Raw genomic sequence first — 18,092 nt, 5'->3', positions numbered from 1 at the left:
ACAACAAGCATGAAGCAGCACTCAGCAGCAGTACAGATCAGTCAAGAGCTAACACATCAGACAGAGAAGAAAATCAAGAAAATAACATTTTGGGTGATAAAATCAAAGTTTCCATTTCTACACTTAAAAAGCAGAAGGTTGAAGACTAGAAAAATACATCGGCAAAACACTCTCAATATCTAATTAGTGATATGCCTTTTCCAGCCCTCTACCTGTCCAGTTCTCTGAGGTTTAGGTTAACCAATAAGATTATTTGTGCCTGAAGTAAATGTTAACTAGTGAAACACAAACGTACACAGATCCCACCTTGTCACAAATTTGTTTTCTTGAAGTGTCGGGTCTGGTCGTCGACAGTGAGCTGCTGCTTGTGTCTGTAGAGTCCAGGCTGGAACCAGCACATCTGGCTCCCGTCACTGTCGGTGCTTTAAGTGCCAATAAATCAACAAACTGTGCCTTTAAGTACTTTAAACACTCTTGTGTCAACTAAAAATTTCGTTAAGCACTTGAGACACCAGTAGGGCTCTGCTGCACAAGTACTTCAACATCAGCTAAACGTCTTAAGTATTTTAAACAGAAATTCATCAACTGGACATGTCCTCTACTAAATCAGTGTAATTATTGCAACACTTTTTCTTTTGTTTAATATAAAACAAGGAAACCAACAACAGTCAGTATGAATAATATTGCTATATTATTCATACTTTTACTACTTTTTGTAGCACCTTTTCAGAGCAGGGCTGACACTTCTTTAAAGAAAACACTATGTCGTGTTGTGTTGAATCGTCGTGATGTGTTGAACAGTGTGTGTCTCAGTGCTGACAGGGTGTTTCCAGGGTTTGTCCGCACCTCCAGCAGCAGTAATGATGATGATGATACGTCTGTCCATCTTTCGCCGTATGAAAAGACTGGCAGAAGATCAACTGAGGGAGCAGGAAAGAGACAACATACGTCATTATCCCAAACTCACACAGACTTTGTGTATTTGTAGGGATATATCCTAATATGGTATGATATTGTGTGTCTCGTGACGTCGTCTCACCTCATCACAGCCTGAGCATCGCGGCCAAACCGTCTGACAGTAGTGGCGTCCGCACAACAGTTTCTGATTGGACCAGAAGTAGACAAGGTCCGCCAATCCCTGGCCACACTCTGAGCATACAAAGCAGGTGGGATGCCACAGGGCGCTATGGTAACCCGCACGCTCGGCATACACAGCTGGACTCTCGCTGGCAACCTCACCATGGCAACCGGTACAATGCTGGAGGATGGAAAAGGAGAAAATGTGAAAAGTGAAAGGTGATGGAACAAAGTACCAGGATAAACATTGTGTTTCCAGATCAGAAGGAGACGTGGTTCACATGAACGGGGTCAGAAACATTAGAGTGAGGCATTCAGGGGGAACAGTGTTACACAATCTGGGAGGAATGTGATAAGTATTAGTATAAGTATAAGCAACTTTTTTGAGTGAAGGAGTGCAAGTTGGCTCAGGTCGGAAGTCTGTTAGAGGCAACAGTAAGAGATCCAACAACAAGAGATGAGGGAAATAGATGTAGCAATACACACTATAAATGGAAGATACTTATTTTTAGTATACAGGCATTGTTTTTCAAGATCAGTACTGATACTGATACCTTGACTTTGACTCTGAATCTTTTAAATTAAACTAGATACCAATTTCTATCAAATCCGTTTCAACCAAAACAAAACTACAGCACAAATCTCTGATTCATTTTTGGTCTCTTTACATAAATACAACCACCAGCGTTACTGGATCTTGGTCAAAGCATGCTCCATTCTTACTGTCCCACGCATGCTAAAGACATTTACTCTTTATGTATTGAAACTTTACAAGGATTTTTCAATCCCTGATAGCATCAAATTTATTCTGATCCATAAAAGTATTGCAGTCTGGTGGTTTATCATCTTTCTACAACCAAGATGACCTGAATTCACATTTCATTTAAGACGCCAGGCGCCTCATTCACTCACATATTCACTCTTGGTGCCGTTAGTGGAGCCAGTGGGGGCGGAGGAGGTGCTGCTGTCAGTCGAGCCGTTGTTTTGGTGTACTGGAGCATCTTTCTTGTCGCTGTTGCTGCGATCCTTTGCCTCCTTTGCAGTTCTCTGAACGGCTGCTTCCCTCAGAGCGCCAGCCTCCCCAGGTAAGGCCACCTCCGCAACCCCCAACACCTCCTGTTTGTAGCTCTTCACGAACAACAGCATGGAGGAAATCTGCAAGAAGACATGGGAGAAGTAAGAACATAAAAATTGCTTTTCTACTGGTTTAAGTAATATTGATCAGCTGATACATTGATTAAGGTTATTAGCAGTGGAGGTGTGGGAGCTGTGGGAAACAAACTGAAACAGATTTGTTAACACTGTTTTTTCTGTTGTTGATAATCATGAGTAATGAAAAGTGTTTGGTTCTGGTAGGACACTGCACCTCCTCATCACTGGCCAGGCTCTGACATTTCATGGGGTCCTGATCGTAAACCGGGAGCTGGCTGAGGAGCTGCCTGCGTCGCTCCAACGCTCCATGCGTCCCTGAAAGCGGACGCTGATTCTCTGGGATGAGCTCCATGTACTGCATTGCCTGAGGAGGGTGAGGGACGGTTTAGTAACAGCTGATGGAGGTAAAAAACAAATTTACTTTAGACTGAGAAATATCTATACACTCAGTTGTGTACACTCAGCAGTTTATTCAGTACACCTACTGATGCAGTCTATACAACAGTCCTGCAATAAAACCTCTTTTTTCAAAGGTTGGTGTTCAACTAATAGTTGTTTTCAACACTTTGTAATTGATTGAATTTCACCTTCTGCCTTTATGTCACTGTGTTGGTCTGTGTCTGTTTATAATTCATCCTAATGTGATCATAATTTCACTGAATTACAATTTAAAATGCATCTCATTCTCTTCATTTTTACTATCTTGCCACTGACATCTTAATTTGTTACTTACATTCTGTAAAGTGAATGAATTAGATAACATTGGTATCACGTTACAGTGTGGTTGGGATTTCCTAACAATGCATGGCTGGATGTTGAACTTCAAAGCAGGCTAAACTTTCACATGAACTACTCACTCCAGATGACACACCGTGTGTCGTCATGTCGTCGCCATAGAAAGGTAGTTAGTCATTGTCTTTCTCTGGTACAATTATCTGACTAACAGTCTGGAGCAGCAGACTCTACACGCTGTAATGTTCATTCCACAGCAAAATACAAAAACATGCCGAGGATCTTTAGAGACATTCGGAGAGCAGTCCCACTGTTGGGTCTGTCTCCACTAGTTCAACCACAGTAATGTCCCCCACTACTCTCCCACCACACTGCAGGCCTACCGCTCAATAATCACTGTCATCATCATAATTATAGGCTGCAAGACCTGAAACATACTTCTGCCTCTTTTTAATGGAAAGCAGACACTCAAGTCTTTTCAGTATGCAGAGCAGACCGCAGGACCCGAACTCAACTACTGAGTGAAGTGTTGTGTTCTCGGGCAAACTAAACAGTTCTGCATCTTGTTATTAAATTCAAACCAACTAGGAGGGAGATCAATAAAACATTGATTATTCCAATCAGAGAAAACCCACATATCTCTCCTGTTTAAAAGTCTCATGGCCTCTCTTTTCAAACGTCTTACCCATGATAATTAATTTCAGAAAGTTCCAGGTACAAATGATACCAAACCAAAATAATGCCCACTTAAAAAAAAATCTCAGCTCAAATGAAATCTCAGCTTAACAAGCTTAGTTTAAAAATGTTTGTGGTTTAGTTTGCCTGCTATAAACTATGAGTTTATTTAAAACCTGATGTGTTTTGTGCGACCCTCACCAGTTTCTGGTTGAGGCCGGCCGGCGCCCAGTCGTAGGTCGTGGTGTTGAAAGTCGGGTCTTTGCGTGACACCACAGGATTTGTCACAATCATACGGTTCCTCTTGTACATGCGAAGGCCGCCGCCTCCTTTAACCTTCGCTGTTAAATGGGAGCAGGGTGAGTCCGCGAGCAGGCGTCCCATCCGCTGGTCGTCTTCCAGGTCGCCTCCAGGAGCGTGGTCTACCGTGCTGCAGCCACAGGCCGTACAAGCTTTCCTGTGCAGGAAGAATGGGAACGATGAGAGTAAGGAAGCTGATGAGGCATGAAGGAAAATAATAGCATGTTACATAATCAGCTTGTTGGGATTTTAAAGAATTGAAATGCAGATTTTTGTTTAATTGCGTGATCTTTACCAGTTTGGTTAAAATATGTAAAACCACAAGCATTTTTCAGTCGCTTCATTCCTTTCATAGTTTTTCTTTTTGTTTTGTTCTTCAAGCAGAAACAAATCATTAAAAGATGGTGTGTACCTCCAAGAATGTGGCTGAAATCCAGAGCAGCTCCCTTTACATAGGAGACACACGGCTGCTGCTCCTCCTGCACTCTGCTTCATCGACATCTGGGAGGAGACAAGAAGCCAAATTACTGCAAAAACACAAACATGGATGCACTTTTATATACATATATATTTATGGCATTTATATAATGCTCAGTGCAGTCCACTTTAGTTTCTACATTTCAAAGAACTGACAGTGAAAGTATTAAAGGTCAGAGATCACAACATGCTGTTAGGAGATTGAGCATTACTATTACCACACACACACGTAAATACTACACGTCTATTTCGACTTGAATAGTCCCAAACACCACCATTTACTCTAGTCTGAGTATTCTTGAGTATAAACTACAGTGAACAGCTGTCTTAGGGGATTATCAGGACTTTTAAAAATGAAATCATAAATGTCAGCAGGTGTTACTACAAGTACTACAGACCTGGCAAGGAAGAAAGAAAGTACTGAGGGACAGAAAAGTTGTAGTCTTAAGAAAACACTGGATAATATCAGGCAATAAATGAAGAAATAAAAACCTTGAATTAATATCTCAAGTTATATTTCAGTATTTTCATTGTTGTCTTTCCAGATATTTGAGGTACATTTCAACTTTTTCCTGGAAGACTTGACTTCCCCCCTAACCCTAGCCCTGTTTCCGACGAGGAGTCAGTTTGACGATTAAATATCATACTTTTTCTTAGTGCATCTAAGAAGGCAAGAAGTTTTTACTTTATAGCGACAGAGAAACCCTGATAAGAATATCAACCAAAACAACAAGCATGAAATTTCTCTCTTCAGTTTTGAAATTGAGGTTTGACTAAATAATCTTCACTAACTTCCACAGATTTTGACAAACTGTGTTTCTGGGAAAAAGCTGACACACAAACATGAATTAACTAAATCGACTTCACCTCGACTTCCCCTGATTACAGTGTTACAGTCGTGTGTTTGTTGAAAACAGTATTTGACTTTGGTGATAGACGCACGGAAAGTTAATGGAGGAGATGAAGGGGAGTTGTTGTTTTGAACATTTCTCAGTGAGAGTGGGAGGAAGAGAAGGGAGTGAACACACACACACACACACACACACACACACACACACACACACACACACACACACACACACACACACACACACACACACACACACACACACACACACACACACACACACACACACACACACACACACACACACACACACACACACACACACACACACACACACACACACACACACACACACACACACACAGGGTGCATGATCTCATTGATCCACCCAGTGATATCATCTGTACTGACAAATCCTCTGGAGTCTTATCTGTCATCCAAACACTTTTTTTCCCCTCAGCTCCACAAACTTTTCTCCTCTTCCATGTGTCCCACTCTCTTCTGATTCACTCCTCTCCATAGTTTCTCTTCCTGTCCCCAGTGTGCCCAACCCTTCATTTCTAATTTAATTAAAACAAACACGGGAACAATCTTCTCCCAACACTGTCATTGTGGCCTTCATCACGACTTATATAAGTGTATTAAACACGCAGCATCTGTGGAGGACAAATACTTCTAATTTTTCCCATTTGTATAGATTTAGTTGGGAAAACCTGTCAAGCCCTGCTCCGTAGCATATGTTTTTTGTTTTGTTTCACTTGTCTGTGCTGGGCTGCCCCACCCTAACTGGCTTCTCTGTGCTCCCCTTCATTTGTGCTTTGTGTATTATTTCTAGTGTAAGCATTTGTTATAGTTCCTGATTTTGTTTACTACCTTTTGCATTTGTTTGCCTGTTTACTGACAGCCGACCTGTGTACAAAACACCTTTTTTTTTTACAGGTAAAGAAATGTGATCACTGAACTCTGTTTCTGAGTCGTGTTGTTGAGTTTTCATCCCTGCGTTCACAAGACCTGGGTTAATGTTTGGGTTCAAGTTAAGTTTAGGAGAGAAGTGTTACTTTACGGTGAAGGTACGTCTTCAGAAAATTCATGAAAAGCCTCTACAAGGTGGGAAGGCTACACCTATACACCGTTCTATTTAAAACGTACAGATAGAGAATATAGTCCTCTGATTTAACAAAGGCTATTGTCCTCTGAAGTGATGGAAACATGACTCTGTACATGTCTCTCAGGGTTTGCTGTTTTTAAATCCTTTGGCATGAAACCTGACAACCGTCCTGCTAAAACAACCTCCTGCTATTTGTCTGACAGAAAGATGGACTTCCCCACCTGTCCATCTGTCAGCAGGTATCAACGAGACAATCTCTCCCAGTGGAGATGCTCCTGGGTGAGTTCTGGCTCACAGTCGGCGCTGCAGTTCAGCCCCAAGTTGTTAGATGGGGTCGAGGTTGGGGCTTCGTGCAGGCCAATCACGTTCTATCACACCAAACTGGGACAATTATTTCTGTATGGACTTGAAAGTGTTCACCAAACTGCTGCTACAATGATTAAAATTCACCATTGTTTAATAAAATAGTGTAACACGTTTCCAGTCTCTATACTGATGTAAGCTAACCCACTGCACAGATACGACTGTGGTGTGTTACCCCATGGTAAGTTTTAAAATAAAACCAAGAGATTATTATTTAACTCATAATTTCGACCATTAGTGCAAATTTGTAAATACCTGTTCTCAATGTGGGGCCATGGCATCTTTGTGTGACAGGATACAGTAAATGTCCTGTGATGATTCAATGCAGGAGCTTGTAATTCTGATATTTGTATGTATCATTGTATGTATTTTGTATGTTTTCAGTAGGCTACGTGTCTTTTATATTAGGTTTGTATAGTCACTTAGAAAAATGACAAGACCCCAGAAAGAATAGCTGCTGCTTTGCAAAAGCTAATGGGGATCTTAATAAACTAAACTAAACTAAATTAACTAAACTAAACTCTCATCTCACTCTGAACAAGACGGCAAATTAGTGCATTTTCCCAAAAGTCAAACTGTTCCTTTGAGATTTTCCACCTTTGGAAGTAAAGCAAGCTGTCTGTCAGCAGGTAACCTAGTATGTGAGCAGGAGTGTCCACACACTACTGACTATAAAGTGTTTGTGAGTCGACTGTCAGACTTCAGAGGCCAGTGACAGACGGTCATTAACAGTGAGGGACAGGACAGAGGAGTGTGTTTAGAGGTGTGAAGTGTGTGTGACAGTGAAGAGGCCGCTGATTGGCACCGTGTTGAAAAGGTCAAAGTGTTGATGGCTGTAATAGAAACAGCTGAAGAGGAGCAAGCCCTCATTACATCCCTGTGGGAATAAAACTGACCAACATAGCGCACGTGTGTGTGTGTGTTTATTGTTGTGTTACTGGGCTGATGCCATTCAACTGGAACATTTTGTGATCAAACTTAAACCAGCTTTAAAGGGAACATTCCTCTGAAACTCTGCTGATGGTGACGAGCTCCCATTGCGTCCAGCTTATCTAGAAACCATTTATTTATTGGTGGCTCACTGTCACTCTGGTGGGAGGAGCCTTCGAGTCACAGACATGACTCAAAACTTCCTCGAAATTAAGAAATTACCTAATTACTCAGCACCAAACCAGACATCAACTCAGCTGCCACAAGACAGATAATTATGTTTACACCAGTCATCTCTGACATCTCTCTCTGGTTTCATAAACAACCATTTTGTCTGGTTATCTTCTTAAATTTCTTTTTTTTAACATCACAATTACTTTTATGTGGAAGATGCTTTTATTTGACATGTGGAAGTGAGGGACAGCACTAAAGCTCCAGTTCAGTAGGAAGCATTACATCCTACATCTATTCAGTGCACTGAAAGCACAAAAAAGGCAAAATGCATGAGGCTATGGTCACAGTGTTGTTTTGCTGACTACAAGAATAAAATGAACAAAAGTCAAATGACAAAAAATAAGGCTTAAGCACAAACATTCATTCTGCCAGCTGTCACTGACAATCTCCGCCGGTCAGAGTGACAGTTTCCTGACGACAAGCACTGAGTGGTACGCGCTCATACGTTTCTCTGAGTGAGGGATTTATAAGAGCCAAGCTAGAAACGCATTTTTTCAGAAAGCGGGAAACGTGAGGCGGCTCTATATTTAGGAGTCCGATAAGGCGAGTATGTTGTTGGTGGACTGGACTCAGCTGAGCCTCACTGAGTAACTCCAAACATGTCAGCTATGTAAAGGGGAAACTGCAGGAAACGCTGTGAGATAAGAGGCTGGAGGTCAGAGAGGGTTGGGTCGACCTGCTGCGCTTTAACATCCTGAGCCCAGACCTCTGACACACGGCATCCTGGATACCACTGTTTTCTATTTAATACAGAAAATATTTCATATGTAAGCCTGGGAACATTTTCACTTGTGTTTCACTCAAGTGTGATCGTGCAAACGAAGGGCAAATCAGAGAGAAACAGAGAGTAGGTGGGAGGGGCAGACATTATAGTGATTTAAAATGAATTAGTCAGTTAAAATGAAGGTTTACTGGAGACAAAACTGAAATTACAGTGTTTAGTGATGATTAAACTGTCTTTGCTTTGTGTTTTTGCAATTGGAATATCTATTAAACTGTATAAACTGATTGACAGTAAAAAATGATCTGTTTTGATCTTTTGAAGTTAAGATTAAGTTAATTTTCCATTGATCTATTTCATCATTTGAGAAATGCTGCTTTTATTGGTCTCATGTGATTGAAAATGTAATATTCGCATATGGTGTTTGTATGGTCAAATAAAACAGAAGATAAGCAGAACTTTCTCTGTTCAGTCACGGCTGAATTCAACTCTATTTTGCCTCTGAGTTCTTGTTGGTGATTCAGTTTTTGTGCTCTGAGCTGAGGATCAAAGCCACAACCTCAAAACTCGCAATGGTCTTGTGACAGCGGTGCCTCGATTCTCGGCTGCCATGAGCTGCCAACTGGGCAGCGCCAGAGGGAATGAGTCAACAGCTCAGAGAAATAGAAAACTGAGGAAGCTCTGAGGTTTTATGAGGTGAATTTTTAAGTCCGACACCCAAAGTTAAGACTGAAAAGTGATCAGAGAGAAACTCAGAGTGCAGTCGATACTGTGATATGTTGATCTGACGCCTGTGGTCTCTTTGTTCTGTTTTGTTTTCAGTATTTGGAGCATCCAAAACAAATATTGGTGTGGTGAGCCATATAAATCTATATATGTCTTTATGTCCTGGTGTGTGGTCATCACAGACAACAGGCTGCCATCAGCCAGGGCTTCAATGTGACTGCTGTGAATGTTTAAAGGAGAATCAAAAAGCAGTTTTGCAGTTATCATGAAAAAGGTCTTCACTTGGTCAATGAAGTCTGACAGTGTGTGTGTGTGTGCGCGCGCGTGTGTGTGTGTCGGGAGTTATTTCTATCCTGGTGATGGCAGTTTTTCCATCTTCACAGTATGGGGGGGGGGGGGTGTCACCTGTCCAGGGATCAAACCGTGGACAGGTGACACTGATCCGTCAGGTTATCTGCCTCAGACTGATGTGACCTCTGGACGGACAACCAGAGGATGAATTATGAGGGATCTGTGGGAGACAGATCCCTCATAATGGTTGTCCACCTGCCAGAGCCATGATATAGTCTTGTGCGCCTTAACAAGAGGACAGAGTGGATCATTTAATATTAATCTAAATTTCTTCTGCACGATATAGTTTCTATATTTTTTTGTCAATGATTTATGAATTCTGTTTAGGATAATAATGATTTGAAGATGTGGAATGCTTACATTTCCACATTCTGCAACTTTCTCTGTTGTTTGAAAATAAGTGATCTTAAGTGTATTATAAAGACCCATGCCTAAAGAACTTTTGTATCCATTAAGTATTTAAGTAATAAAAATGTCCTCTAAAGCAAAAGGACGTGTTTAGCAACATGTTAGAGTAGAGTATTGATCCTGGATGGGTTCAATGTTTGTTTTTTCTCTAAGACTATGCAAGCTGGCTACTGAAGTTCATTCATTCATTCATTCATTCATTCATTCATTCATTCATTCATTCATTCATTCATTCATTCATTCAACAGAGGATGTTGTATATCGGTGTATAGAAATTATTCATCAAGCTGATATAAAATATCAGGTTGCTTGTTTCAAAATCAGCTACTAAAGCCTGTAGCAACTGATGCTGCTACGAGTGACACATGTCTATATCATCTCTATATGTCTAGTGTAAACAAAGTAAACCTCCTCTCAAACGAGATCAATTGACACCAATACAATCCCAGTATAAGTTAAAAAAAAAAAGAAAAAAAAAAGATTATGAACTAACCCTATGAGGCTGAGTCTCTCAGAAATGTGAGATCCTTCAGGAGGCTTGTGAATAAATCATATTTTAAACTTGGAGCTGATATTGACTAATAAAATATTTTATGTACAGTAAATATACAAACACACAATCTCAAAAGTATCAGAAGTTCCCTCAACTCAGTGAAGTCGTCTCATTCAAAGACAAGAGTTTCTCCAGGTCTCCATCAACAGCAGAGTTTACATCACACCAAACTGTCTGACCCTTGACCCCCACATTGCTATTCTAAATCTCTCCGTATCTATGAATGATGAGTTTCAGATGGACACATGTAAACGTTTCTGCCCTACCTTCGCCATGGCTGAGCTCACGTCCATGTTGTCCAGTGTCTCTGTCGGCTGTTCGATACCTCGACCCTTCAGCTCTCTCTGACTCGGCTCCTCCAGAACAATGGGACTTTAAATTCCTCTCCTGTCGACCACACTTCCTCTCTGCCCGCCCACAGTCGCTCCTGCCGCCGCTCTGCTCCGCCGGCTCTCCACAGCCCACTGCAATTTAACCGTCTAGACTTTCATCTCATTCCTGCTCAGCAACATCAGCTCTCTTCTTCACTTTTTGAACTCACTTCACTTCTCTTCCTATTTACATTTATTTTTTCTATTTTTTTGTAAATCTAAAAGAACAAAACTCACCTTTCTTGTCTTTTTTCCTCCTCTGCCTTTTTTCTCTCCACTCTTTCCTCCTGATTTGTCTGCTTGCCAACTCTCCTTCTCCACCCTCTGCAACGTGAACTGAGCAGGTTTCTTCACCTCTTGATTTTGCTCCAACACGCCACTGAAGGGAAACTGATTTGTCTCTCAGCGCTTTCTGCTTCACAGCAAAACAACAGTTTCTTCATTCACCCTCTGTTTGTGCTGAGCAGGAAATTCACTCTGCTTTGTTAAATTCTACAGGTGCCTGCAGCTGTGGACTTACAACAGCAGACTGGCAGCAATCTGGGAGATTTATGGTCTTAAAAACAACAGCTGTACTGTTGGTAATGACTCCTGACTCTGCACCAGGACAGATCAGGCTGTTAGCTCAGCCCTGGTCTTGAGCAGACTGGATGACTACCTGGAGCAGCGAGGCCTGACTGGACTGTTTGTGTTTTTAATCTGAGACAAAGACAGAGAGAGCCCTGAGGGATTCCCTGCTCACATTATACCAGCCAATCAGAGTGAGTCTGAAAAAGTGCTCAGCCAATGGGAACGCCGCAGAGTCCTCCTCCTCCTCCTCCTCTCATTCTGCAGTTTTCAGTGTGTGACTCAGAAGAATGTGGGCCACAGTGCCAAGCTGGGCCAAACTGGGCTGAACACAGCGCGGTAACATACTGGGGCTTTACTGGTCCAGATGAGTCCAGACCGTGTTTAAAACAGCCAGGGATAGAGGCTGAGGACAGGGCAAGTCCCTAAGAGGGTTAGAGTGATCCATGCTGAGCCACACAGAGCTGGGCAGAGCCAGGTTTGTCCAGCAAAGGTTCAGGAAGAAGGCCAAACTGAGCTACATAAACCACACAGAGGTCAGCAGAACCAGGCTGGACCAAGATGGACTTGCACTTATATAGCGCTTTTCTAGTTACAGAGAGAGGGGAGCTAATCATTCACACACATTCATACAGCCGATGATACATTGGAGGGATATTGTGGGTTCAGAGTCTTGCCCTAGGACACTGACTCGACATGCGGACGGAGGAGGACAGGAATTGAAAAGCCTTCTGGTTAGCAGACAACTTGCTCTTCCTCCTGAGCCACAGCCGGGATGTAGATGCTGGTTCCCAAGGCTTGGGAGAAGTGATGTCATGTCACATGACCAACCATCATTTACACTGTGACCACATGGTCTGTTTGCATCGTGCTCACAATTTACTTTAAAGTGTTTTTCATCTTTTGGTTTTGTTGCTGAACCTCTGAAACACAATCCTGGTTTCATTTCACATATGTCACTGAGTGTGTGGGATCTGAACTTACTGTATTACACTCATGAAACTGTCTGTTATCACTTCCTGTCCTTTCTTCTACTAATTCCACCATGTTATGTGGTACCTGTATGTACATTTAACAATGCTATAATAAGGTAGGTCTAGACTAGGTGCTCACCAAGGACAGTGTAATTAGTTTAACCATTAGGCAGAAAGGTGTTGACAGATGAAGTTTCTTTCAGGGTTAGGGTTAAAGAGCAACGTGAAAGTTTTATTACAACAAAGATGTAACAACGTATCTAAATTTAAACAGAGCCTGACAGCACAGAGTCTAGGCTGCAGAACTGAGCTAAACCAAACTGGCTAGGGACACACAGGGTTAAACTCAGTGGGATGGCGCCACCTATCGGTCATGTGATATTTAAAGTGTGTGTGTGTGTGTGTGTGTGATTTATGTATTTCAGGTCTCACACCTGCACAAATTCTCTTAAATATTTCCTAATCAATTGTGTAAATTGGTATTCTGCATTGTATTGTACCTTTTTGCATTGTACCTCTGCGTGTAGCTTCCTTTGCTTATACATGCTGTGCTGATGCGCTAATGAATTTGAATGACATGAACATGCATGAACTTATATTCCCTCTGATTAGGTCATTATTGTTCACACCTGAATGCATCAGGTGACCCTAGGGGTTGTATATAAGGAGGTGCGTCTCCACTTTATTACTTAATGTCTGATGAAGGGCAGGTGCCCGAATTGTCACGTTTATTAAATTTTCAAAGCAACTTCTAAAGTGTATATTATTAACATCTGTATTGGTAAAAGCATAGCTTTTCCTCTTCCTGAGTCCTTCCTTCCTCATTCAGTGCCCCACGGTGAGGTGCTGTGTGTGGGTGTCTGTACCACTGCCAAAAATGGGCATGAAATAACATGCACCATATGACAGTTTCACTTTCAATATTTGAGAGTCACCATCGAAGCAGAAGTTACATATACGGTGTAGAGAATACTGGAAACACTGGGACACTGGAAAGACTGGGATATTACAACTCAAATTGCTTCTGATTTCATGTTTGCAAAGAGAGAAGTTTTACCAGAGCCACGCCTGAGTGAAAATCTTTCAAGGAGGTTGACGGGTTGGTACTGTTCTCTCTTCTTTGTTTCCCGCTTTGTTCAGAAACAAAATGTCCTCTCCTTTAGAAAAGGATCTCTCCTGTCCTGTCTGCCATGATATCTTCAAAGACCCTGTTGTTCTGTCATGCAGCCACAGCTTCTGTAAAGACTGTCTACAGAAATGGTGGACAGAGAGACAAATTCAAAAGTGTCCACTTTGTAAGGAGATATTCTTGCTGAAAGATCCACCTTGTAACTTGGCATTAAAGAACCTGTGTGAGACCTTCTTACAGCAGAGGGATCAGAGACCTTCAGCAGGATCAGAGTCTGTCTGCAGTCTGCACTCTGAGAAACTCAGACTCTTCTGTCTGGACCATCAGCAGCCGGTGTGCGTCGTCTGCAGAGACTCAAGATCACACAAGAACCACAGATTCAGACCCATCGACGAAGCTGCTCAGGATCACAAAGAGGAGCTTCAGAAACTCCTGAAGCCTTTACGAGAGAAACTGAAGCTGTTTGAACAAGTTAAAGGAAACTTTGATCAAACAGCAGAACACATCAAGGTCCAGGTCCAGCACACAGAGAGACAGATCAAGGAGCAGTTTAAGAAGCTTCACCAGTTTCTAGAGGAGGAAGAGGAGGCCAGGATCAAAGCTCTGAGGGAGGAAGAGCAGCAGAAGAGTCGGGTGATGAAGGAGAAGACTGAGGCTCTGAGCAGAGAGATAGCAGCTCTGTCTCACACAGTCAGAGCCACAGAGGACGAGCTGAGAGCTGAAGACGTCTCGTTCCTCAATAACTACAAGGCTGCAGTGGAAAGAGTCCAGCAGCGCCCCCTGCTGGATGATCCACAGCTGGGCTCAGGAGCTCTGATAGATGTGGCCAAACATCTGGGCAACCTGGCCTTCAACATCTGGAACAAGATGAAGGACCAGGTCTCCTACAGTCCTGTCGTTCTGGACCCAAACTCTGCTGAACAACATCTCATCCTGTCTGAGGATCTGACCAGTGTGAGAGAAGGAGAGAAACAGCAGCTTCCTGAAAACCCAGAGAGGCTCGATACCCACCACTGTGTCCTGGGCTCGAAGAGCTTTAACTCTGGGACTCACAGCTGGGATGTTGAAGTGGAAAATGATAAATTCTGGGCCCTAGGTGTGGTACAGGAATCAGTCCAGAGGAAGGGGACAATACCATTGGGATTCTGGGAAATATGTCTACTTAATGGAGAATGCACAGCTGCCTCATCGCAACTCTCACAGAAAGCTCTCTCACTGAAGAAGAAGCCCAAGAGGGTCAGAGTTCAGCTGGACTTTGATGGAGGAAAGCTGTCTTTCTACGATCTTGAAACTAACACACACATATACACATTCAAACAGACCTTCACAGACAGGGTCTTCCCGTACATTGGCAACCACAATAAACTTCCACTGAGGATATTACCAGTGTCACCTTCTGTGAAAGTGGATCACTGAACAGTATCTTAATAAACACAAATCTGCTGTTAGCCAGTAGGTGAAAAACCACTCCTGAAAACTGTACAGCAGTGGTCTGACGAGGGGGAGGAGGAACTCAGACAACACTGACTGGTAACCGGTTGTTTGACACCTGAGCAAACCCCATAGACTGTAAAAAGAAACCCACATGAACAGACTGACACAATTACATGCTACATTAGATCATTCTGAGGATACTGTTATCAAAACTAAGACTTAAAGTGGGAGGGATTGAATGCAAAAATGGGCAGGGAAAGGAAAAAGCTAAATGTAAACATGGCAGACTGTGGCACATATGTTAATGATTTAAACATATTCTGTGGAAGATTTGATGTGAGAGAATCAAAAGCAGGCTGTCTGTCTGTAATGTAATTTATTATTATTATTATTATTATTATTAATGAACGCTGTGATGAACGCATCCACCTATACTGTATGTATGTGTCTCTGTGTCCCCAAATAAGGGTCCCAAGGGCAAGCCGTAATATATACAAGGAAATCTTTTATTCCATGTGATAGACAAGCACTTGATGCAAATGACTGCACCTGATTTTAAGTATATACTCTAAAGGTTTTTCTTTTTCTTTTAACATACTGCTGCTGTAATTTCTTGGCCATTTGCATAATTTGTTATTGTGGTATGATGAGAAGTCTCTTGTGATGGGGAAAATTTTCCACTAAGGTGAACAATAGAGTTAAACTAAACTAAAATAAACTAAACGTTAAGATTAAGTGAAGCTTCTCACAATTGACTGGTGAATATGATAATTATAGTTTTCTTCACACTTGCAGTAAGGGGTTAAAGATGTATCATGTACAGTAGGCTTGTCTATAGTAGAGCTCATATGATGAATATCTGCTACTTATTTTGGAAACACTGGACTTCTGTGTTTGTGTGATGTGTGTTTTACTGAAATGTTTTTTGAGGGAGAGGAATATGAATCACTGCAATATTTTTTAATTCTTATAGTGCTTCTATTATGGTGATTTTTTTTTAGCATGTATTATTTATGAGGTGTATGTATGTGTTATGTTATGGGATATGTGCCATACTGTTATGTAATTGTTGGTGTTGGTATGGCTGAGTGTGTATTGTTTGTTGTCATTGTGGCTGTCAAGGCATTCATGATGCAGCACAGAGATAAATTTCCCTGAGCAGGACAATTCACACAGTGATTTATACATATATACATTTATACATATATATATAAATCACCGTGTATGGGAGGGCAGATGATTTATTTTAAATATAAAGTTGATCATTCTGATACTAATGAAGAATAAAATATAGATTGACGACATGTAACTGTTCATATGTTTTTCAGCCTTATCACAAACTCATGTTAGGCTGTAAACTAACTATTAGTCCAGTGACAATGCCCCCCAAAAATTGAGATACCCCTACCGGAGGTAGAACAAAACCTAACAATGTTTTTCCTCATCTCCAAGGTCTCCCATATATGAAATGGATTCTTATGTTAAAATATTTTACTGCAAACATTGTTAAATTGATACATATTGTCATACACCCCAAACTTAAAAAAGAACATAAATACAGCCTGGCCGTCTGGGAGTTAAGACACATAAACTCATGTAGATTAATAACACAAGCTCTGACAGCTTTGAAACTTGACATAATTGTGGCCAGGAAGTTCCTTTACCTATTAGAAAAAACTGGATGTGAATATCTTGATGTGTGTAACATATAGAGACCTATAAACACTTGCCTTAAATAAGCGGACATGCAAAAAAAAGAATATCTATGCAGAATATTCTCATTTACTTTGTAGTTGCTCAGCCAGGGATTGTCATAGAAACACATATGATGGCTTGTTTGAAAGATGGAGTTGTGCAGAATCCAGTGATACCAAATATGTGAATATAGCATGCATAGTCAGCATAACACATCACCAAATGTATGAGGTGTCCCAAATGAAAGAAAGTGAAACATTAACATAATCAAGTCTCCACAGCCCATTATCAATGGTGACAAGAATGTTGACCAGTTCAATCTTACTGCAACCTAAGCAAGTAACTTTGGGTAAGTGCTACTCTTTTTTTATAATACATTAAATAAAAGCATATTTCATGATGACACCTTATATAGTTCATATGGAAACAAATATCCAGTAGAATCAGTTTAAATTGAAATAGAACACCTCAAAAATAGGCCCACTTGAATTTATTTTTAGTCAAGTCATTGCTGCATAATGGAAAATAATTCTGATGTTGACCCTAAATTTTGTAAGAGCCGCCCATTGCCATTTGCCATGAAGTCAAGAGTGGATGCTGAATTAGATTAGACTCGAGAAGGCTGGTATGGTGGGTGGGCTGCGTCAGTGGTGCCTTTAGTGAAAAGAGACAACATAATTCGGCTGTGTGCCGATTATAAATTAACAGTAAATCAGGCTGCCACCACAGAGACCTATCCCTTGCCCCGAATTGAGGAGCTGATGGCGGGACTGTGTTTTCAAAGATCGATCTTGCCTCACCATATCAGCAGGTCCTTCTAGAGGATGAGACAAAGAAACTACTGACCATCAATACACATCAAGGGTTATTTGTGTACAACAGACTGGCTTTGGTGTTGGTTCAGCACCTTCCATTTTCCAAAGGATTATGGAAAATATAATGAAAGATCTGGATGTTGTTGTCTATTGGGATGATTTGTTAGTTACAGGAAAAACTGAACAAGATCATCTGAAAAAGCTGCAAAAGGTGCTACAGAGACTCCAAGAGAGAGGCTTGAGAGTCAAGAAAACCAAATGCGAGTTTGGTAAATGCAGATTGAATACTTGGGACATGTTTTGAACAGCCAGGGCATTCACCCATCTTCAGACAAGATAAAAGCAATCAAGGACGCACCAGCACCATCCTGTGTGAAAGAACTGAGAGCATTTTTGGGGTTAGTGAATTAATATGACGATTTATGAATAACCAAAGCACTGTACTAGCTCCAC

The 18,092-nt window shown here is 41.4% G+C and overlaps 2 protein-coding genes across 2 annotated transcripts; one reads left to right on the top strand and one right to left on the bottom strand.

The window, feature by feature from the left end:
* Positions 1-759: 759 nt before the first annotated feature.
* On the bottom strand, positions 760-11,686 carry lmcd1 (LIM and cysteine-rich domains 1). The gene is made up of 8 exons (XM_083971912.1): positions 11,263-11,686; positions 10,921-11,118; positions 4,349-4,437; positions 3,838-4,093; positions 2,444-2,593; positions 1,990-2,232; positions 1,040-1,258; positions 760-920 (listed from the first exon to the last, which is right to left on the bottom strand). The coding sequence occupies exons 2-8, from the start codon at positions 10,945-10,947 to the stop codon at positions 810-812; spliced, it is 1,095 nt and encodes a 364-aa protein (XP_083828038.1). The 5' UTR covers positions 10,948-11,118; positions 11,263-11,686; the 3' UTR covers positions 760-809.
* A 2,027-nt stretch (positions 11,687-13,713) lies between these two features.
* On the top strand, positions 13,714-15,111 carry LOC310986299 (E3 ubiquitin-protein ligase TRIM35-like; the record flags this gene model as incomplete). Its single annotated transcript, XM_083972143.1, has 1 exon — positions 13,714-15,111. The coding sequence occupies one exon, from the start codon at positions 13,714-13,716 to the stop codon at positions 15,109-15,111; it is 1,398 nt and encodes a 465-aa protein (XP_083828269.1).
* Between the last annotated feature and the right edge of the window lie 2,981 nt (positions 15,112-18,092).

This window comes from Trachurus trachurus (genome assembly GCF_905171665.1).
Source record: "Trachurus trachurus genome assembly, chromosome: 5".
In the NCBI taxonomy this organism is placed as follows: domain Eukaryota; kingdom Metazoa; phylum Chordata; class Actinopteri; order Carangiformes; family Carangidae; genus Trachurus; species Trachurus trachurus.
The sequence above is the reverse complement of the archived record's forward strand: the minus strand, read 5'-3'. Positions and strand labels throughout refer to the sequence as shown.

Coding starts and splice junctions, on each gene's coding strand:
- lmcd1 (XM_083971912.1), bottom strand. CDS start 10,947: ATGGACGTGAGCTCAGCCATGGCGAAG. Junction 4,094..4,348: donor TTTCAGCCACATTCTTGGAG/GTACACACCATC, acceptor CTTCCTGCACAG/GAAAGCTTGTACGGCCTGTG. Junction 2,233..2,443: donor GCCTGGCCAGTGATGAGGAG/GTGCAGTGTCCT, acceptor GTCTTCTTGCAG/ATTTCCTCCATGCTGTTGTT.